This window comes from Schistocerca serialis, chromosome 3 (assembly GCF_023864345.2).
Source record: "Schistocerca serialis cubense isolate TAMUIC-IGC-003099 chromosome 3, iqSchSeri2.2, whole genome shotgun sequence".
Taxonomy (NCBI): domain Eukaryota; kingdom Metazoa; phylum Arthropoda; class Insecta; order Orthoptera; family Acrididae; genus Schistocerca; species Schistocerca serialis.
Genome location: NC_064640.1, coordinates 251,362,775 through 251,386,488, shown reverse-complemented (window position 1 = coordinate 251,386,488; position 23,714 = coordinate 251,362,775). Strand labels below are relative to the sequence as shown.

The window sequence follows — 23,714 nt, the reverse complement described above, 5'->3', positions numbered from 1 at the left end:
GTAGATGAAGATGAAATGGGAGATACAATACTGCATGAAGAGTTTGGCAGAGCACTGAAAGACCTGAGTCGAAACAAGGCCCCGGGAGTAGACAACATTCCATTAGAACTTCTGACAGCCTTGGGAGAGCCAGTCCTGACAAAACTCTACTATCTGGTGAGCAAGATATATCAGACAGGCGAAATACCCTCAGACTTCAAGAAGAATATAATAATTCCAATCCAAAAGAAAGCAGGTGTTGATAGATGTGAAAATTATTAAACTATCAGTTAAATAAGCCACAGCTGCAAAATACTAACACGAATTCTTTACAGACAAATAGAAAAACTGGTAGAAGCCAACCTCGGGAAGGTCAGTTTGGATTTCTTAGAAATGTTGGAACACGTGAGGCAATACTAACCCTACGACTTATCTTGGAAAATAGATTAAGGAAAGGCAAACCTACGTTTCTAGCATTTGTAGACTTAGAGAAAGCTTTTGACAATGTTGACTGGAATACTCTCTTTCAAATTCTGAAGGTGGCAGGGGTAAAATACGGGGAGCGAAAGGCTGTTTACAATTTGTACAGCAACCAGATGGCAGTTATAAGAGTCGAGGGGCATGAAAGGGAAGCAGTGGTTGGGAAAGGAGTGAGACAGGGTTGTAGCCTCTCCCCGATGTTATTCAATCTGTATATTGAGCAAGCAGTAAAGGAAACAAAAGAAAAATTCGGAGTAGGTATTAAAATTCATGGAGAAGAAGTAAAAACTTTGAGGTTCGCTGATGACATTGTAATTCTGTCAGAGACAGCAAAGGACTTGGAAGAGCTGTTGAACGGAATGGACAGTGTCTTGAAAGGAGGATATAAGATGAACATCAACAAAAGCAAAACGAGGATAATGGAATGTAGTCAAATTAAATCGAGTGATGCTGAGGGAATTAGATTAGGAAATGAGACACTTAAAGTAGTAAAGGAGTTTTGCTATTTAGGGAGTAAAATAACTGATGATGGTCGAAGTAGAGAGGATATAAAATGTAGACTGGCAATGGCAAGGAAATCGTTTCTGAAGAAGAGAAATTTGTTAACATCGAGTATAGATTTAAGTGTCAGGAAGTCGTTTCTGAAAGTATTTGTGTGGAGTGTAGCCATGTATGGAAGTGAAACATGGTCGATGACTAGTTTGGACAAGAAGAGAATAGAAGCTTTCAAAATGTGGTGCTACAGAAGAATGCTGAAGATAAGGTGGGTAGATCACATAACTGATGAGGAGGTATTGAATAGGATTGGGGAGAAGAGAAGTTTGTGGCACAACTTGACTAGAAGAAGGGATCGGTTGGTAGGACATGTGTTGAGGCATCAAGGGATCACCAGTTTAGCATTGGAGGGCAGCGCGGAGGGTAAAAATCGTAGAGGGAGACCAAGAGATGAATACACTAAGCAGATTCAGAAGGATGTAGGCTGCAGTAGGTACTGGGAGATGAAGAAGCTCGCACAGGATAAAGTAGCATGGAGAGCTGCATCAAACCAGTCTCTGGGCTGGAGACCACAACAGCAACAACAACAACAACAACAATGACAATTAGGCTGACAGATTGTTTGATTATGTCATTGACGATCCGTTGCTAGAATTCGTGACAACTGTGGAATATTTAAGTTTGAAGAGCAAATGTAACTCTGTATTATTCCACAAGAATGTATTATGAACCGGTTTTCAACTTGTAGAGCTATCCTGATGTGAATAAAAATAGTTAATAAGCTGTGTAATACATAAGTGTGCTTAGTCATTTAAAGTGGAAAAACCTCATCAAACTAGTTGGCTACAAAGAGGAAATTGAGCTTGAGAATACTACATTGATGGCTGAGAAAATAAAGTGCAAAGTTGCATTTGATCTCGGAAAATTTTTGAAAGCCGATGTATAACAGGTGTCAGTTAGTATAAGGGCAATCAAAAAGTTACCATTTGAGGGTATTGCTGCAGTATATATATACACCATAGTGAGACCACGCTGCAGGTATATAAGCCCTGACAGACTAGTATGGCACTCGTGTCCTTCAGACATGTGTGCAGTAAATGCAGAAACTTGAACTATGGTCACATTATCATCAAATGTGTCCAAACAGGCCCAATGTGCAAGTATTCTTCTTTTGACTGCCGAAGGACACGCACCGGTTAGGCATCCATCAAGAATGAAGAATGTGTCCAGGGCGGCATGTGTGTCAAAAAGCACCATTGTTGTATGGTGTACCTGCTGATGCTGCCACCTCATAGCACCCTATATTGCAAATGTTGCAACGTGGAAATTTTGCTAGCTCAAGTGGGAGACAGTCAAGCACCTGCCCTAAAGTCCAGATTTCTTCCCATGCAATTGTCACACCTTTGGTCCCTTAAAGTCCTTGAGAGGTTGGATATTTCTGTCAGATAAGGATGTGCAGCAGGCAGTTACAGACCTCTTCATATACACTACTGGCCATTAAAATTGCTACACCACAAAGACGATGTACTACAGACGCGAAATTTAACCGACAGGAAGTAGATGCTGTGATATGCAAATGACTAATTTTTCAGAGCATTCACACAACGTTGGTGCCAGTGGCGACACCTACAGCGTGCTGACATAAGGAAAGTTTCCAACAGATTTCTCATACACAAACAGCAGTTGACCGGCATTGCCTGGTGAGACGTCATTGTGATGCCTCATGTGAGGAGGAGAAATGCGTACCATCACGTTTCCGACTTTGATAAAGGTCGGATTGTAGCCTATCGCGATTGCGGTTTATTGTATCGCGACGTTGCTGCTCGCGTTGGTTGAGATCCGATGACTGTTAGCAGAATATGGAATCGGTGGGTTCAGGAGGGTAATACGGAATGCCGTGCTGGATCCCAATGGCCTCGTATCACTAGCATTTGAGATGACATGCATCTTATCCGCATTGCTGTAACGGATTGTGCAGCCATGTCTCGATCCCTGAGTCAACAGATGGGCACGTTTGCAAGACAACAACCATCTGCACGAACAGTTCGACGATGTTTGCAGCAGTATGGACTATCAGCTCGGAGCCATGGCTGCGGTTACCTTTGACGCTGCGTCACAGACAGGAGCACCTGCGATGGTGTACTCAATGACGAACCTGGATGCACGAATAGCAAAACATAATTTTTTCGGATGAATCCAGGTTCTATTTACAGCATCATGATGGTCGCATGCGTGTTTGGCGACATCGTGGTGAACACACATTGGAAGAGCGTGTATTCGTCATCACCATACTGACATATCAGGTGGCATGATGGTATGGGATGCCATTGGTTACACGTCTTGGTCACCTCTTGTTCACCTCTTGTTCACATTGATGTCACTTTGAACAGTGGACCTTACATTTGTTATGACCCGTGGCTCTGCCCTTCATTCGATCCCTGCAAAACCCTACATTTCAGCAGGATAATGCACGACCGCATGTTGCAGGTCCTGCACGGGCCTTTCTCGATACAGAAAATGTTCGACTGCTACCCTGGCCAGCACATTCTCCAGATCTCCCACCAATTCGAAACGTCTAGTCAATAGTGGCCGAGCAACTGGCTCGTCACAATACGCCAGTCACTACTCTTGATGGACTGTGGTATCGTGTTGAAGCTGCATGGGCAGCTGTACCTGTACACGCCATCCAAGCTCTGTTTGACTCAACGCCCAGGCGTATCAAGGCCGTTATTACGGCCAGAAGTGGTGGTTCTGGGTACTGATTTCTCAGGATCTATGCACCCAAATTGCATGAAATTGTAATCACATGTCAATTTTAGTATAGTATATTTGTCCAATGAATACCCGTTTATCATCTGCATTTCTTCTTGGTGTTGCAATTTTAATGGCCAGTAGTGTACATAGCAGGACACAATGTTTTACGAAATGGGTATTTCCAACCTGGTGCATTGGTGCGTTGATCACTTAAGTGCTCACGGTGATATTGTCTGATTGGTATACCGGGCGAGGTGACGCAGTGGTTAGCACACTGGACTCTCATCCGGTAGGACAACAGTTTAATCCCGCATCCGGCCATCCTGATTTAGGTTTTCTGTGATTTCCCTAAATCGCTCCAGGCACATGCCGGGATGGTTCCTTTGAAAGGGCAAGGCCGACTTCCTTCCACATCCTTTCCAAATCTGATGAGACTGATGACCGTGCTGTTTGGTCTCTTCTCCCAAACAATCCAATCCAATCCAATCCAATCTGATTGGTATACAATTTCTGGACTGTACGGCTTTGGAATGGAAACTTCTTGATTGCACCATATGGCTCTCCTTCTTTGCAGATTACTAGATAAAGTATGACTAACAGTGACAGACTCACTCATTTTCTTGGGTAAAAAGTACTTTTAGATCTACATTACAGATAAACCTGGTATTGTCATCATAAGTAGGGATGTATATTAAATTGGGCTTCTTTCTTGTAGTGTTATCTAATTGAAGCCTTGGTTATCCACCTCTGATACATCTGCATTTACACTAAGTGTGAAATGTATTTCAACACACAGATATTTTGGCTTTGGGGTTAGTTTGGGAGACTGTGTTAACAAGAATGTGCAAGTGCAGCTGCTGTAGTACGTATTTTACACATGAAAATATGCAAAATAATTGAAATTTAAAAATAACATAAAGTAAAACTTTAGATGTGCAATTATTTAGACACTTAATGTTTTCTGCTTCTCATGCTGATGAAGTGACACTATCTGGAAACTTATATTTAAAGAGAGTATTCTGAAATGAAGGTAATTTGATGTTTATGCTTGTATAGGGATGAATTATTGTGACACATAGGGGACACTGAAAATTTGAATTTCTTATTCACAAAAATATTCTCTCAAGACTATAAGGAACATTGTCAGACTAATGCCATTGTAAATGAGGCATATTTATACGGTGAGTGTGTTCTGTGGAAGCACACCCTAATTGTACTACTTTAGGTGTTGCAACTTCCAATGCTTCGTTCCAGACTTCTGGAAGTTACTAATTCGGATTACTTTTATTTACATTTTTATTGTTTTTAGTACTAGATTCTCAGATGTCCTTCAGATTTTCAGAATGCTTAAATCGTGAGACCATGGTGTGGCTTAAGCCGTTTGTGTTTACGTGATGCACATTTTGTCATGCCTTGTAAAACTGTCCTGTTGGTAGATAAAATTTTCATCTAAATCCGTACTCTGCAAGGCACCTTTTTTAATACAATCAAAACTGATTTGTTCATGGTCATTTTTTGTAGTATTATCAATTTCTTGCATTAAAAATGTTTTCTTTGTAAAGAAACAGTGTTTCTGATTTGGCCAGCTTAAAAGTCTCATAGGATCTGCCTCAAAAACTGTGAATTACTGCTGATCCCCAATGAACAAACTAAATGCTTATTTCAAAGTTTTCCTTCATGGTAGCTGTATGGAGAAATACAGAAATGAGAACACAATGAAAAACAGAGGAAATTGATAACTTTTTATTTCACTGTAATGACGAAAAAATGCTACAGCTGTGGGAAGGCATGTCAAACTGATGTCCAGTTTTCTTCTAACATTTGAACTAAGCCTGATCATAAATTTGCTGTCAATACCTCAGTGTCTTAAAAAGTGAAATCTGTGGCTTCCCACTCTCCTGTGCCAGTAAAGTCAATGCAGAAGCCCAACCCATTTTGACAAACTCTTGTCAGATATCAGTTTTAAAATCTGTAGTTATTAACTAGCATTTAACAAGCTTGTTTCCTTCTTATTGGAAAATAATATAGCAGGAAATGTGTTGTGAAAGTTCTGAGGTAGGTGGCTAGAGATGTGTAGTAGGCAGAGGAAGTACACTATGCACAGTGTCAGTGAACTGTTACTTCTGGAATATCTCAAATTTTTATAATATACTTTATTTTTATTGCAAGTTAGGAGCCAGGGTTCTTGTTATTGTAGTTGGTACTACTGCTTCTTTGAGTAAAATTTGCACACTTCATTGTGTTCATTCAGTAGGATATGTCTACAGTTCAGATGTACCTAATGAATGAACAAAAAGTGTACATATCACTTCTAAAAGTAGTAGTACCACCAGTAATACAAGTAATTCAGTAATTGGTTAGTAATAGTTTTATAGTGGTAGAAAGTAGTTTCCTTTTTCCTCTTTCCTTATTTTGATGTTAGGTTTTTTCTTTGTAGTTTCTGGCTGTGCCAGGTAGTAATAATTACACACACTTATTATACACAGGACTGGGAGTTGTATGGCTTTATTTTATCTCCCCAGGCAATAGGTTGTAGCTGTCAAGAAGTAATTAACAAGTAAATAATTAACAAGTAAGTAAATATTTACTCGCATGTCTGGATGAACAGACATTGGCGATTGACAGCCATCGGAAATAAATTTGCTGAATGCAAATAACTTAGAATCAGCTGTGTTAGGTATAGATATACTACCTATTGCTGATGGGTGAAAATTTGTGCCAGAGACTTGAACCCGAATTTCGTGCTGGTCACAACTGATTACTTTAACAACTATCCGTACACACTTCCCGGACTGATCCAAACTTCCATGTGTCACACTGTCAACATCTCTGTATTGTAGCCCATACATTAATCACTCAAAGCTCACACCTTTACTCTGTATTCCATTCACCAGTGAGGATGAGACTGAGGGTTCAAGACCCATGATATTATCATCTTGTGCACACCCTGACACATTATTTACTTGCATGTTTGGATGAACAGACATTAATGGTGATCGACAACTGCCCGAAATCAATTGAAAATCAATTGAAAATAAATTCGCTATTACCCATAGTCTTGTTCTCACTGGTGTGGTAATGCAGAGTAAAAGCTGTGAGCATTAAGTAATGAATGTAGGACCTATTGTGCACACCCTCCTGCCATTGTTCCCATCTACTAGTACCTGTGATCATCCTAGCTACTTTCATATCTGTAACCTCAACCTTATTGATAAGGTAACCTGAATCCACCCAGCTTTCGCTCCCATACAACAAAGTTGGTCGAAAGATTGAACGGTGCACAGAAAAACTGGGAATGAACTCTATAGACGTCGCAGCTGTCTGGTGTGTCCATAACTGGGCCCTGAACCACAGATATCAATTTTCCCCTGCAAAATCGAGAGTTATGCATTTTTTTATGACTCGGGACTGTGCACACACACCTAGAAATTGATCTTGGTGAGCAGTTACTTGAAGTCATTGGCACTTGACAATTCTTAGGTATTTTATTTTACCACAAGCTAACTTGGGTGCCCCATGTCCACTGGCTCAAGGTCACTTTCATGAAGAAGCAGAATGCTCTGTCTTCTTAGTCACTGCTTGTGGGATGTGGACCTCACAGTTCTTCTGAGCAGTGATTTTATCCCCCTTGGCCTGTGAATGGGTCGGCAGCACTGTCCTTACAGAGCCTGCTGGAACCTGTTCACCACACTGGCATTTGGTTGGCAACGGGTGCATTCCATACGAGCCCTGTTGACAGCCTCCTGGCAGAAGCCGGTGTCCCACCACAGCAGGTTAGTCTACAACTCAGTCTGTCAGATGCCTACCCATCCATGTCACTCAACTTTGTTCCACTGGGATCCGACTCTATATTCTACTGAAGGACCTCCAACAGCCTCCGTTAGTCTTGTGTTCCTAGAGCCCTCTTGACATCTGCCATGTACTGTGATACAGATGGATCTGTTTCGTGGCCCGAAGGAGGATGCTGAGCCTACCCTTCTGACACCTGTTTCTTTCAATCTTCCACAATTATTAGAATTCGGTATGCATCTACAAAGAAGGATCAAAAGTAAACAGCACGGTCGGCTACACTTTTGCACATTCATGGGGTCATGAGCAACACACTCTGCCAAGTACCTGCAGTGTATACACTGCACAGTTTGTTGCCATCTTTCAGGCTTTGTGGTACGTCAAATCCCAGGCCACGATGAACTTTATGATCTGTAGTGATTCCATTAGTTGCTTAAAAGGTATAACCCTGTGCTATCCCAAAACTCTTTTGGTCGCAAACATCTGGGAGCTACTGGCTAACCTCTACAACTCTCCAGAGATAGTGACCTTCATCTGGACACTGAGCCATATAAGTATTCCAGGAAATGAACTCATCAACCGTCTACCTAAAGACGCAACTACAGGAAATAAACTTGACGTCAGGATACTGGGTCCACACTTAAGGTTAAAAATGCGACACAATATTTCGAGGCTCTATAAACTGGAATGGCAGGCTGCTACGATCCAAAAAAAGTTGAGCCATTAAATTGTCCACTAAGGTGTGGCATTCATCTTTCCAGGCCTTTCAGAAAGATGGCATTGTACTGATTGTGGGTTGACCACACGACTCGTCCACAAGTTCCTGCTGTGTCTGGAGGATCCTCCTCACTGCAGCTGTGGTGGTCTGATGATAGTGTATGTTCATGTTGAGTGTGCCCTGCTGGCCAATCTGCAGCATGCTTTCAGCTTGCCTACCTCAGGTGCTTGTGGATGACGTGACAGCTACTACCAAAGTGTTGCATTTTCTGAGGGAGAATGGATTTTACTGTAATCTGTAACACGCTTCCATTTCCAGTGTTAGGGGCAGTTGTGGGGGCGAGGGCCCTGCCTCTACCCCCCCCCCCCTACCCCCCCTCCTCTCCCCTCCCCTCCACTCCATGGTAAGTACCCACAAAGCAACTGCAGATTCCTTTCTTCCCCCCCTCACCTTGGGCTTTTAGCTCCCCCTGTACAAGATGCTGCCTCATTTATCTCTTTTCTTTTGCCTATTGTTGTCCAACTACTGTCATGCCCTTTTAAACTCCTTGACTTGTTTACATAGTTTGAGCAGCCTACTACTCATTGTTTTAGCTTTTTACATTTTGGCATGTTTCTCTCGTAAGGAGGAACTGATGACCCCATTGTTTAATCCCTTAAACACACAGTCGTCATTGTCATCACGGCGTTTGTGGAGACGACCATCGACCTAGTGTAGAAAAAAATGTGATTTACCCAAAGAGCCAACAGATTTCCATTGATTGACGGTCAAATCTCGTGCCCATTGCAATCATAATTGACAGTGTCATTGGGTAAACATGTGAACATGTAGCGGTGGTGTGCTGTGAGCTCCACGACAATGTAAGGTAAATGCTGTGCTCCAAAACGCTTGTACGTGCACCAACATTGTGCTATTTCGGCAGAGATGCGACAGGTCACTATCTATCTTACTTTACAGAGCAGACAAGCCTCAGAGCCCCACATTCTGTGAAGAGTCATGGTTGTCCAACCATTTAGTGCCTGGTGGTAGTTTCACTGCCCTTCTACCTTTTTTTCTGTATATGCTCATGGTAGCACATGAACGTTTGACCACCTTTGTCATTTTCAAGACACTCGATCACACGCTCTGCATAATTAAAATTTCTCTTGTTGTCCAAGTCGCTTATCTCCATGGATTTTTCCATTTGCAGCCCATACCTTCACTAGAGTGATCCCCTGTCTGTGTATGCTGTGCTTACATACTTTTGTTATGTCACGTGCCCACAGTGCCACCAGGTGGCATGCAGCATGGTGGACAGTAGTCAGTTTTGGCTTATCAGTGTACATTAAGATTCTGGAATTGCTAAATATGTGGTATCAAAAATAAAGGCAATCCAGAAATTGTACTGATTGTGATTTTCTGCCATACAATTTTAAGTGTTGTGAAAATTCATACTAAAACATGTTGACACCTCAGGAAGCTCACTCTTCCATAAACATATGCGTGGCGAGCATGGGCCCCAAGCTATTGCAGCACCCACTTTCTTTCCTATACGGCAATCTCTCATCTCAGATTATCATTCCATCTTCTGCTCTTTCTCATGGTGGCAGCCTTTGATGTCAACCTGGCTATTCCCTAGCTTCTACCTTCCTTTCTTGGAATATTCTTCATGAAGTACTTTCACTTCTCGTTTCTTCCTTCTTTGGTTGGTTCCTTTCTTTGTTCTTCTCCATCTCACTGTCTTCCTTACTCTTTCCCTTGCCTTCTTTCCCTTGCCTATAGCCGGATCTGTCAAATCTTGTACCAGGTTGCGTAATGGTACCTTGTTACTAGAAACTGAGCGCACCTTTCAGGCACAAAAACTGCTTCAGGCCACACTCCTGTACACGTTCCCTGTCCGGGTGGAGGCTCACTGAACTTTGAATTCGTCTCGTGGTGTGGTCTATACTAGATCTCTTGACGGATTGACTGACGAGGAGATTCAATCTTTCCTCGCTGAGTAGGGCGTGACGGCTGTCCATAGGGTCATGAAAAAGGTCAACAATGACCTTGTACCGACCTGGACACTTTTCTTGACCTTTGATAGTGTTAAGCTGCCATCGTGCATCAAGGCGGGCTACGAGGTTATTTCTGTTCGCCCCTATGTCCCGACACCTACGCGCTGCTACCAGTGTCAGCGTTTCAATCACACTCGACAGTCTTGTTTCAGTGCGGCTAAATGTGTCACTTGTGGCTGGGATGCCCATGAGGGTGACTGTCCACCTCCGTCTCCTCGTTGTGTGAACTGTCAGGGTGACCATGCCACATCCTCCCGTGACTGTCCCGTCCATAAGGAAGAACGCTGTATCCAAGAAATTCGGGTCAAAGAGAAAGTGTCCACCTCGGCTGCTCGCAAGCTATTGGCTAGTAGGAAGCCCACGCTGCTCCCAGCGGGGAAATAAAGTACTGTCCTCGCCTCTCCTCGGACTACCAGGGAGGTGGCAACCCAGACATGCGATCTGACCTTCAGCACCACGGTCGTCCGTTCGGCCAGTGCTAAGATCGCGCGGTCGACGTCTCCTCTTCCTCCCATCACCCCACAGACACCAGCCCCTTCATCAGCTTCTGCTAAGACGAAGACCCAGAAGTCAGATGCACGGGCCTTCAAGAAGGAACCGTCCCGTGCAGACTTCCTACGTACCTCGACCTCCCAGCCATCAACCGGTACTTCCACCAAACGACCTTCCAAGAAGGCTCATAGGAAGCACAGTTCTCCTTCTCCGCCACGGCGCATTTATTCTCCTGCGCCACCCAGCGGTTGCTGCCCCAGGCCGTCATCCGTTTCGCCTGGCCGCACCGCTGGTAGCCGAACATCTGGCCGTTCACCGGCGGAGGAAGCTCCCCCTCCCGGCCATCTTACCAAGCTGGCCAATGAATCTATAGAACCAATGGACGATGACTGTCCGCCTACTGATAGCGGCAGCAGTGCTCGCTCGAAGCCAGGCCCTCAGCGGCCTTCGAGGTGACCCCTTCTTTCATCTTCCTTTTCTTCTTACGATGGCACTTATTCACTGGAATATTCGCAGCATTTGCTCCAACCGAGAGGACTTGAAGTTGCTGCTCCACTTGCACCGTCCGCTCGTCGTAGCCCTCCAGGAAACAAAGCTACGCCCATGCGATCAAATTGCCTTGGCACACTACACCTCTGTGCGTTTTGACCTACCCCCTGTGGTAGGTATCCCGGCTCATGGAGGGGTTATGTTGCTGGTCCGGGATGATATTTACTACGATCCCATCACGTTGCACACCGGCCTGCAGGCAGTTGCCATCCGATTACTCTCCCCACTTTTACATTTTCCATTTGTACCGTTTACACTCCATCGTCGTCTGCCGTTACCAGGGCAGATATGATGCAACTTATTGCTCAGCTACCTGCACCATTTTTGTTAACTGGAGACTTCAATGCCCACCATCCCCTTTGGGGCTCTCCAGCATCCTGCCCGAGGGGCTCCCTGTTAGCAGACCTTTTCAACCAGCTCAATCTTGTCTGCCTCAATACTGGCGCCCCTACTTTTCTTTCGGACACATCTCACACCTATTCCCATTTAGACCTCTCTATATGTACTCCCCAACTTGCACGCCGGTTTGAGTGGTATGTACTTTCAGATACATATTCGAGCGACCACTTCCCGTGTGTTATCCATCTCCTGCAGCATACCCCCTCTCCGTGCTCATCTAGTTGGACCATCTCCAAAGCAGACTGGGGGCTCTTCTCTTCCAGGGTGACCTTTCAGGATCAAACTTTCACAAGCTGCGATCGTCAGGTCGCACACCTCACGGAAGTCATTCTCACTGCTGCTGAATATTCCATCCCTCACCCTACTTCTTCTCCACGTCGCGTACCGGTCCCCTGGTGGACCGCAGCATGTAGACGCTTTACGTGCTCGTCGACGTGCTTTACGCACCTTTAAACGCCACCCTACAGTGGCGAATTGTATCAATTATAAACGATTACGTGCACAGTGTCGTCGTATTATTAAAGAAAGCAAGAAAGCCAGCTGGGCTGCTTTCACAAGCACCTTCAACAGTTTTACTCCTTCTTCTGTTGTCTGGGGTAGCCTGCGCCGGCTATCTGGCACTAAGGTCCACTCACCAGTTTCTGGCTTGACGGTCGCGAATGACGTCCTTGTGGCCCCTGAGGCTGTCTCCAATGCCTTCGGCCGCTTTTTCGCGGAGGTTTCGAGCTCCGCTCATTACCACCCTGCCTTCCTCCCCCGCAAACAGGCAGAGGAGGCTAGGCCACCTAACTTCCGCTCCTCGAATCGTGAAAGTTATAATGCCCCATTCACCATGCGAAAAACTTGAGAATGCACTTGGCCGATCACGGTCCTCTGCTCCAGGGCCTGATTCTATTCATATTCACATGCTGAAGAACCTTTCTCCTGCGGGTAAAGGTTTTCTTCTTCGTACTTACAATCGCATCTGGATTGAGGGACATGTTCCCGCATGCTGGCGCGAGTCTATTGTTGTCCCGATCCCTAAGCCGGGGAAGGACAAGCACTTGCCTTCCAGTTATCGACCCATCTCACTTACCAGCTGTGTCTGTAAAGTGATGGAGCGAATGGTTAACTCCCGTTTGGTTTGGCTGCTCGAGTCTCGACACCTACTTACCAATGTACAATGTGGATTTCGTAGGCGCCGCTCTGCTGTTGACCATCCAGTTACCTTGTCGACCTTCATTATGAATAACTTCTTGCGGAAGCACCCGACCGCGGCTGTGTTCTTTGATTTGGAGAAGGCTTACGACACCTGTTGGAGGGCGGGCATTCTCCGCACCATGCATACATGGGGCCTTCGCGGTCGCCTCCCTCTTTTTATTCGTTTCTTTTTAATGGATCGACAGTTCAGGGTACGTGTGGGTTCTGTCCTGTTGGACACCTTTCGCCAGGAGAATGGGGTGCCACAGGGCTCAGTTTTGAGCGTCGCTCTCTTCGCCATAGCGATCAATCCAATAATGGATTGCCTCCCAGCTGATGTATCCGGCTCCCTTTTCGTGGACGATTTTACCATCTATTGCAGCGCACAGCGTACGTGTTTCCTGGAGCGCTGTCTTCAGCGTTCTCTTGACCGTCTTTACTCCTGGAGTGTCGCCAATGGCTTCCATTTTTATGCCGAGAAGACGGTCTGTATTAACTTCTGGCGCTACAAAGAGTTTCTCCCACCGTCCTTACAACTCGGTCCCGTTGCTCTCCCATTCGTGGAGACAACAAAATTTTTAGGTCTTACATTTGACAGGAAACTTAGCTGGTCTCCACATGTGTCATATTTGGCTGCCCGTTGTACCCGTTCTCTAAATGTCCTCCGTGTTCTCAGTGGCATGTCGTGGGGAGCGGATCGAACCGTCCTACTTCGCCTATATCGGTCGATCGTCCGCTCCAAGCTGGATTATGGGAGCTTTGTATACTCCTCAACTCCATACAACATAGGGGTTTACGACTTGCGATCGGAGCGTTTTATACTAGTCCCGTCGAGAGTCTTCATGCTGACGCTGGTGAATTGCCACTCACCTACCGGCGCGATATACTGCTTTGTCGGTATGCCTGTCTGCTACTGGCAATGCCCGACCACCCGTCTTATCATTCCTTTTTTGATGACTCTCTCGTTGTATGTCTCTGCCCTGCTACCCCCTGGAGTTCGCTTTCGTTGCCTCCTTCAACACCTTAATTTTTCACTCCCTGCAACCTTTCGAGTGGGCGAGAGCCACACGCCACCTTGGCTCCAGGCTCAGGTTCGCGTCCACCTTGACCTCTGCTCGCTCCCAAAGGAGGTTACCCCCGGTTCAGTCTACCACTCCCGTTTTGTCGAACTTCGTTCGAAGTTCATTAATATGACCTTCATTTATACAGATGGCTCTAAGACCAATGACGGGGTCGGGTGTTCTTTTATTGTCGGGGCACAAAGTTTCAAATACCGGCTCCATGGCCATTGTTTGGTCTTCACAGCTGAGCTCTTTGCCCTCTACCAGGCTGTTCTTTACATCTGCCGCCACCGACATTCTGCATATGTCATCTGCTCCGATTCCCTGAGCGCCATCCAGAGCCTCAGTGATCCGTACCCGGTTCACCATTTCGTGCACCGGATCCAACGCTCTCTTCAGCAGCTGGTGGACGTCGGTTCTCCGGTTAGCTTTATGTGGGTTCCTGGCCATGTCGGTATCCCTGGGAACGAAGCTGCAGATGCCGCGGCCAAGGCTGCGATCCTCCAGCCTCGGACAGCTTCTTGTTGTGTCCCTTCGTCAGATTGTAGCAGGGTAATTTGTCGGCGCATTTTATCGCTGTGGCATGCCGATTGGGCTGCACTTACAGACAACAAGCTTCGGGCCTTGAAACCTCTTCCCGCGGCTTGGACGTCCTCCTCACGTCCTTCTCGGCGGGAGGAGGTAGTTTTGGCCCGGTTACGAATTGGACACTGCCGGTTCAGCCATCGCCATCTGCTGACTGCTGCGCCGGCGCCGTTCTGCCCATGTGGGCAATTGCTGACGGTCCACCACATTTTAACGTCCTGTCCGGATTTTAACACACTGCGTCTTGATCTTAGCCTGCCATGTACTCTAGATGCCATTTTAGCGGATGACCCACGAGCAGCTGCTCGCGTTCTTCATTTTATCAACTTGACAACCCTCTCTAAGGACATTTGATTATGCTGTTTTTTTTTTTTAATCCTATGCCTGTCAGTCTGTCTTTTATCGTGTTTTTCGTTTCGTTGCTGTTTTGAACTTGTAACTCGCGGTGCATTCCTAACGTAGTCTGGGCGCTAATGACCGTTGAAGTTGTGCGCCCTAAAACAAAAAAAAAAAACCACACTTATGTACTCAAACTGTGACAAAGACATTATTTTTTGTGAAACATATTGAAGATAAATTTGGAGAATTTGTAAATATGTCATCCTAATTAATTGTTCAGCAAAGGCTGCTTCATGGCAGTATTTTATTTCACCAGCAAGTCTCAGGCATTGCCAGTCATCAGCGGTATCTTAAATGTAATACTCTCTAGCGTATCCAAATGATAATATTTCACAGTGTTCATTTAATATTATATTTACATGATTTATATATACAGATACGTAATCAGCACGAGGAATTTTTTACAGCTGTATATATTTCATAAAAAATGCTTATGCTGATTACATATATGGGTATATAAATTGTGTAATCATATTACTACATGAATATTACAAAATCTTGTCATTGCGATACCCCAAACAAAGTACATCACGTATAAGATACTGCTGATAATGGGCAAGACCCATAACAAGTCCAGTGAAATAAATTATTACCACATAGCAGCTTTGTTGAACAATTAATTAATGACATATTTAAAATTTCTGTAAGCTGCAGAACACTAAACATACAAAAAAATCTGGAGAAGTTGAGTCATTAGGAAAATTGCACTGTGGATTGTGCCAGCTTCAAGAACCACTTCCAGCTTCCTCCTCTGGTGTATACTGGTGACAGGCCTCTCTCAGGAGTCCTCTCCCCAGAAACCCACATATCAGTGGCCCACTGAAAGCCAGTTGCTAAAGAACAGCCAGTTGCTGCCTTCACATGCTCATCATGAATAGGTCCTCAGAAGAATCCGGCTACAATAGGCTGAAGAAGAAGAAGAAGAAGAAGAAGAAGAAGAATCGGGACGATGACACCAATGCTCATTGATACGGTTCCACCCCATCGGGGAGAGGCAGTGATCCTGGGGCATGACCGGTTCTCCCAGTCCCTTCACACCTAACCTAGGCACTGGTAATGTGATCATTCAAGAGTACTGTAACTTCAGTACTGTGGAAACTTTTCAGCTGTTGATCTAATAATCTCTTCCCAACACTCTTGTGACTTCACTGCGTTTGTCACCACATGACAATCTTCATGACAGTGATGACTTTCTGTTGATCCTGTTACTTCCTTGTCGTCTCCAAACCAGCTATCACATTGTGCTTTGAAGAACCAGTTGGCAGTTCTCTAATTGCATTGATGAGGTTGTGCAAGATATCTCCGATGTGATCAACCATGCTGCCAAAAGTGCTATTCCCCTTCCTATAGATCCCCTCCACAGCCAGCCAGTGCCATCTTGGATCAATGACATTGCAGTAGCTGTTTAGGATTGCCAAAGAGCCATGCAGTCTTTAAAGTGACATCCTTTGCACATCAGTTCACCACTTTTAACTGACATCATGCTAAGGATAGCCATCTATTTAAACATAGTAAGAAAGAGTGCCGGGAGTGCTATGTCTCCTCCCTCTTCATCTCAGGCGTGGGCTAAGCTCAGTATAAGATTGTTCTGGGCCTTGTCCTTCAGGATGGTATTTGTACTGATGCATCAGTTCTTACTGAACACCTTGTGATCACATTTTGCAGCAGCATCAGCATCTTCTCCTTACCTGACTACCTTTCTATTGCAGAAACAACAGATTGAAAACCTCCCCTTGTATTTCAGTCCACTATGCTTAATCATATAATGAACTTTTCACTGACAGGGAACTGCTTCAGCCTCTTGCCTTATCTCATGATATGCTCCCAGGCCCTGATTAAATTTGTAATCAGATAATTAAGCAGTTAATTATTATACAAAGATATCTGCTCACAGTCTTCAGCCATATTTGGCTTAAAGGAGTCTCCCATATGGTTGCCTGCAGATAACGCTGATTTCTCTAGTCTAGGTGACTTTTGTCCCCCTGTAACTGTGGTTTCTGGAAGGGTCAATCCACAGCCAACTATGCTAAATGCCAGCACCTCAGGGCAGTCTTTCTTGATGTACATATGGTATAGGACACGTTGTGTTGCCATGACATTTAACTTACTTTCTGTAACTGGGGATTTTGTGGCTCCCTATCAATTTTTATTTCAAGGCACCATCTGATAGGCCTCTGTGTGGGCCCTTCCTCGTAGTTTCTAATTCTCTCCTCCAAAAATGCAGGTCATGCGTTTCTGCCATCATACCAGGGTTGTTCCTGACCCAGAAATCTATTTGGGTACCCAACACTAGGAAGAGCTTTTGCGCATTTCAATTTTTTGGGCCTACTTTTTGATAAAAAGCTGACTTGGCTGTGCCACTGTCATCAACTAGACTAGTTGCATATAGAAGCTTAATGCACAGATTTCTTACCCACACCTGTTATGGTGCAAATCGTGTTACTCTTCTCAGTATGTACCAGGCCCAAATCTTCTAGAGAGTCCAGATTTGTGGCTCAGTGGCACCTTCGGTATTGAAATACTTAGACTAAGTCTATCATCGTGGAGTTCATCTGGCCACTAGTGCCTTCCAGATGACTCCTGTAGACTTCTTGATGAAGCGAGGATCTTTACTCATCAGTTCCAGTGATACCAATTCTTGGTCTCCCATGCAACTGCCACTCACCAACTCCCTGATCATCCAGCATATCCCACTCTTCTTACATATAAGGGACATCGACTGCCTGATATCTGCTCTTGGGTGGCATTACCAGTTGGAAGGCACCTTGCAACCTGCTGCAAAAATCTTTGCCTCTCCTACATAGATTGTGATCCCCATGTTTTCTTGCACACCCTTCTTGATTGGTGCCCAAACCATGAATTGGGACCAATCTTCTTCAGGGTCCTAAAATCTGTTGTCCCATGACCTGTCGGCATCTATTACATTTAGTTCTTCATGGATTTCAGGGTGCTACCATCTATGTCACTGATGGCTCTGAAACTGTGGAGAAGAAAGGATATGCTTTTACATCCCATGTTGGGGACCTACGTTGTCAGGAACATTTAGTGTTTCTTATGTGGAGCTGGCTGATCCATTAACAGACCCTCCACTTTCTTTAATGGGGCCTCCCTTGACCACATATTAATATGTAGTGACTCGATGAGCAGTCTGCAGGCAACTGACTGACACTCTTCTCACCGTGTGGTATCTGCTATTCATGACCTTCTCATTGAACTTAGTCATAATGACTGCTTGGTTGTCTTTCTGTGTGTCCCAAGTCATGTTGGTACCTTGGGGAATGAATCGGCTGAACATTTGACTGGAAGGGGCAGGGGCAGAGTGATTGGGGTGTCCCATGCTGGATGGTTGATTTTGGGGATCTCTAACCCTAACTGTATTACTGTTTTAATTGATTTAAGATGTAGTTTGTCTCTGTTTCTGCCATACCCTATTTTCTATTTCAGAGGTGTCCGCCCCTGGTAGCTGAGTGGTCAGCATGGCGGAATGTCATACCTAACAGCCCGGGTTCGACTCCCAGCGAGGTCGGAGATTTTCCCTGCTTAGGGACTGGGTGTTGTGTTGTCCTTATCATTGTCATTTCATCCCCATTGATACGCAAGTTGGCGAAGTGGTGTCAACTCGAAAGACTTGCACCAGGTGAACGGTCTACCTGATGGCTAGGTCTTACCATTCCTTTGTATTTCCATCGTCATAACGTGTGCTTCATGGATGTCACTAATACTGAATGAACTGTGACCTTCTGTTTAGTCCCTTATTCCTCAACCAACCAACCAATCAGGCGTAAACAGCCCTCATCTGAAGAAACAGAGAAACTGACGATCCCAACATCCCAGTACCTATTCATATAGAAACAATCAGTCAAACTCAAAATACAGATTAGCCTGGAAGCTTTAACTTATGCTCAGAACATTGTGAAGTATCAAACTTTTAGTTCCTTCTTGTACAGCTAACTGGTATGATGATTTTGTCCGACTTCTGAAAGGTATCATTCACTTGGGCAATGTTTTTGAAGTCCATGCTGGTTTTGTGTAGTTTTCTTATTCTCTTTGATGTTTGATTTGTCATGAAGAGCCAACTATTTTTGGGTCAGTTTTATTTTGACCAACCATTATGTGGTTAATGGGTTTGAATCATCAGATTAGCAGCTATGAGCAAAATTGAAAAGGTGTGGAATAGTTTATGCCCTGTCGGTACACTGGAAGTTAAATTAAACTACTATACAATGGAAATGCCATGTGGCTAGGGCCTCCCGTCGGGTAGGACATCGAAAGGGTGCAAAAAAGGGCAGCTCGTTTTGTATTATCACGTAATAGGGGAGAGAGTGTGGCAGATACGATACACGAGTTGGGATGGAAGTCATTAATGCAAAGACGTTTTTCGTCGTGGCGAGATCTATTTACGAAATTTCAGTCACCAACTTTCTCTTCCGAATGCGAAAATATTTTGTTGAGCCCAACCTATATAGGTAGAAATGATCATCAAAATAAAATAAGAGAAATCAGAGCTCGAACAGAAAGGTTTAGGTGTTCGTTTTTCCCGCGCGCTGTTCGGGAGTGGAATGGTAGAGATATAGTATGATTGTGGTTCGATGAACTATCTGCCAAACACTTAAATGTGAATTGCAGAGTTGTCATGTAGATGTAGATGTAGGCCGTTCACCTGGTGCAGGTCTTTAGAGTTGATGCCACTTCGGTGACTTGCGTGTTGATGGGGGTGAAATGATGATGGTAAGGATAACATAACACCCAGTCCCTGAGCGGAGAAAATCTCCGACCTAGCCGGGAATCGAACCCGGGTCATTAGGTATGACATTCTGTCGCGCTGACCACTCTGCTACCATGGGCGGACATTATACAATAATGATAAAAATAGAGAACCATTAAAATTGAAAAACCTGTTTAAGAGACTGAAGGGAGGGAAATGAAGAAAAAGTGCAGTTACAAGATAACAGGGAAACAAAGATACAATAGCTGTAAGTTCATCTAAAGTGATTGAAAGTAGAAATTTTTGTGCCGATAAGCTCTTTCCCATTTCCACAACTGAAACGTAATGACTAGTTTCAAGAAAATAGCTAAAATAGCCAAATGATGCCGTCAAGTTCCTGAAATTGTACCGTAGAGCTTGTTCTAAATGTCTGTATTTGGTTAATTCCTGGAGGAAGTTTGCCACTGAATGTTGTTGAGAGTTTCCAAGCAGAACTAATGTTATTAAGAACTGTTGGTGATCATCCAAGTGACTGACTGAATGCTTGCATAAGTCCTCACAAGTGGAAACCTGTCAAATTCCGGTTATGGTGGTAAGAATGTACATAGAGATAACAGTACAATGTCATTGTTTATGTAGTCAGTGAGGCCGGCCGGTGTGGCCGTGCGGTTCTAGGCGCTTCAGTCTGGAACCGCGAATCCTGCCTCGGGCGTGGATGTGTGTGATGTCCTTAGGTTAGTTAGGTTTAAGTAGTTCTAAGTTCTAGGGGACTGATGACCACAGATGTTAAGTCCTATAGTGCTCAGAGCCATTTTATGTAGTCAGTGACTTTAAATGGAAGAAAGAAAATCAGAACGGGTGACGGTTGTCACATTGTTTCTAATTTATTGTTGTTGCTCGTGAGATTTTTGGTTTGTCTGTGCGTCTGTTTCAAAGTGCCTTCAAAATTCTAAAGCCTTACCATCCACAACAGGTGGCAAAATACACTTGTCTCTCTGTGTGCGCGTGCTCAACTCTAAAATTTAAGTGTATGGTTAAAGGGTGTCGTATATTAAGGTCTGACTTGTTTTAAATGTAGAAGTGCAAGTAGCACTAATGGTGTGTGTGTATGTAATTCTTTGTTGCAGAAAACAAGTAGAAGAAAATGCCATTATTGGTTCATCCAAGGAATCTCGCATACATTTCTGTAAAATCTGTGCTGAAAGAGAACGTGGACTGGTGTTTCTTCCATGTGGCCATGTGATTGCATGTGTGGAATGTGGCCCCTCCCTTTCTGTGTGCCCTGACTGCAACACAGAAATATCAGCAAAAATGCGTGCTCACATTGCATGAAGTCAAAGGAATGTTTGTGACAGTCTCCCAGTGCAGGATTTTCACGAATTTGCATAAGTTATTACTTGTGAAGAGAGAGACATTTTTCTAACAGCCTGCAACAAATTTTGCAGCACTAACTTTTTAGTATTTACAGCTAGATTTTGAAGGCTGTACTGATGTTCCTTGGTTTGATAAAATTGTGTTTTTACTGAGTTTGTGTGTGTGTGTGTGTGTGTGTGTGTGTGTGTGTGTCAAACTTTGGACTGGTAGTTACAGCAGTCAGTTTTACCAGCCAGCTTCTTTCATATAGTTGACTTGGAACTGGTACAGTATTTGGAAAAAAATGTATTTTTTGAATAAAATTAATAAAAACGTGTGTGTGCAACCAGTATACTGACTTTTACTGTTCAACAGATTATCACAAAAATGAATTTGCAGTTGGTGAAGTGCGTTAAGTGTTTGATATTAAGAAATTTCATTAGAGTGTACTACTTGTGGGTCAAGCTTTCCAAACAAACATTAAAATAATTAGATGATAGTGAGGTTCAGAGTACTAGAAGTTTACTGTTTTTTTATTATCTCCCAATGATTTATTTTTAGTCTCTTGTCTTTTAATTTATTACTAATAATTGGACAACATATATTGATTTCCAGTTATTGTGCTATAAACCTACATTATTAGCAGTAATTATTGTAATTTTTTGATTACATACAAACAATGGGATTTTTCTCATGTTGTAAGAGACCACAATTGCAGAAAATGCAGAAAGTTACTTTTTATATCCTCTCTGTTTATTGATTACTTCTTGCTAGCTATTGACTGGTTGTGCAGAAAAAAGAATTACATAATAATACTGTGAGTAAATAATTTGCCGTTATTGGCCTACTTTGTTGTCTAGAAAACTTAATCTCTTTTTAGATCACTGTATAAAAACAGTATCATCTGCTGACACAGCTGCAATAAAAGGGGGACACAATAGCATTCAATCCTAGTAGTGGAGTTAGTGAGTGAAGTTTATTTCATACAGTGTAGCAGAATAAAACAGAGAAAATGAAAGCAAACTATGGCATATTCTTCAAAGATGTTATGATGAATGAAGCTTTAGACATTATTTATAATGATAATTTTGAAGGACTGAGTGAAGACAGTAAAAATGTTGAAGTGGCTGTTGTTCCTCTGGATGCTGCTGCTTTGACAGATGAAGATGAGACAGATGATGGTGCAAGAGGTAATGTGAATGTTCTGGATGTTCCTGGATTGGTGGAAGTTCATTTTCAAAGTTCTGAAAATACTTGTTTCAAGACTGGATAATGTAGTGGGTGCTTGGGATACACTAAAGGAGTCGGATGAAACTTTGCAGCCAACTTACAGTAAAATGAAGCCAGTATATACCGCAACTCCTAAAAATGTTTCAGCTGATGCAATACTAGAAGAAATGAAAAACAAAATAATCTCATGCCATTTGAAGTTGGAGAAGATTTCTTGAAATATTTTGTTTCCTGAAATCTAACATTCACACTGGTAAAGGGCTATATTTTTTAAAAGTGTCTATACCAGACCAGTGTACTTCATACTGTTCCAATTGTAATTGGGTGTTCATGGAATTGCATCAAAGCAAATTGTTAGTTAGAATAAATTTTAGATGGCATATATATAAATCACTGTAAAGAAAAAGATGCTTATAGGAATTTTAGAGAAGGGAGAGGGAGAAAATTGTGGTAGGGGCACATAAATTTTCAAAAGGTGCAGATAGTGAAATTATTGGGAAAGGTCTACATTTAGAGTTTGATTTCAAGTAAACTGCAGACAATACACTTCATGCTCTTAGCATAAATTGGGTGTTTTAAAACTCTTGGGAAGTCGCCGTAAGTGCTATTGTCACTAAATAATAAGACATCCGTTTTTACAAGAAGTGTGGCACACTAATAAACATGCATTTGAAATAAATGCAGAATGCCACTGAGTATTTCCTAAATAGCTTTTTTTTTTTTTTTTTTTTTTTTTTTTTAAAAAATGAATAAATCCAACTTATGTTGTGATTAACTGCAACTGGTAAAAATTTTGAAAATGCTGTGTTTTCTATGTGGCTACAAGTAAGAATTTTGTGCTGTGTACGACTTCTGTAAGCATAGCTTATGGCCCTTAGTCTCAGAATACGTTATGAAGCCAGGTGTTTTCTCTGATCTGAAAGATTTATATTTCTTGCAATAAGTTTTCTAACTTCAATGTGGAGTATTTGAAATGGCAGTACTCAGGTGGGCATTACTTCATTGTTCTGGAAAATGAGAACATGGCTTTTAAGGTGTGCAAAAATGACTGTAAAATTTAAGCAAACTTTTGATATTGCAGTTCCACACATTTGGTGAGAGCAAGGACAATAGGCTCTCTCATGTGGAATGAGTCCAGTAGGCTGTCATACTTGGAGGCCTTGCTTCCTATTCACAGGAAATAGCAACACCAAAAGACACAATAAGATACTTGAGTCATTTCATTTGAGCTGCATTGTTTGTTTGGTGAGAGTAGAAAAGAGCTGCATTACATGAAATACCTTTAATCAATATTTATAGCTAACAAAGAGGAAATCATGGGCATGAAAGTATTTCATGGATTTCATTGAAAAATAAAATACAGTGTCATGTAGTTATATCCAGTACATTAGCTGATAAAGGTGAAATACAGTGGGAGTGATACACAATTTGAAGAACTAAAATAAGTTTTTTGTATGTACGCAAAGTATAGCTTTTGTTTCCCTAAATATGTAGTGTATTAGATAAGTTTT

The 23,714-nt window shown here is 43.2% G+C and overlaps 1 protein-coding gene across 1 annotated transcript in view; it reads left to right on the top strand.

The window, feature by feature from the left end:
* The window catches only part of LOC126470000 (baculoviral IAP repeat-containing protein 7-like), a 102,685-nt gene extending 81,362 nt beyond the window's left edge, over positions 1 to 21,323 (top strand). The window contains exon 6 of the mRNA XM_050097464.1: positions 20,748 to 21,323. Coding sequence (XP_049953421.1) covers positions 20,748 to 20,952 — 205 coding nt within the window. The 3' untranslated portion in view covers positions 20,953 to 21,323. The remainder of the gene's footprint in view (positions 1 to 20,747) is intronic.
* Positions 21,324 to 23,714: the final 2,391 nt, after the last annotated feature.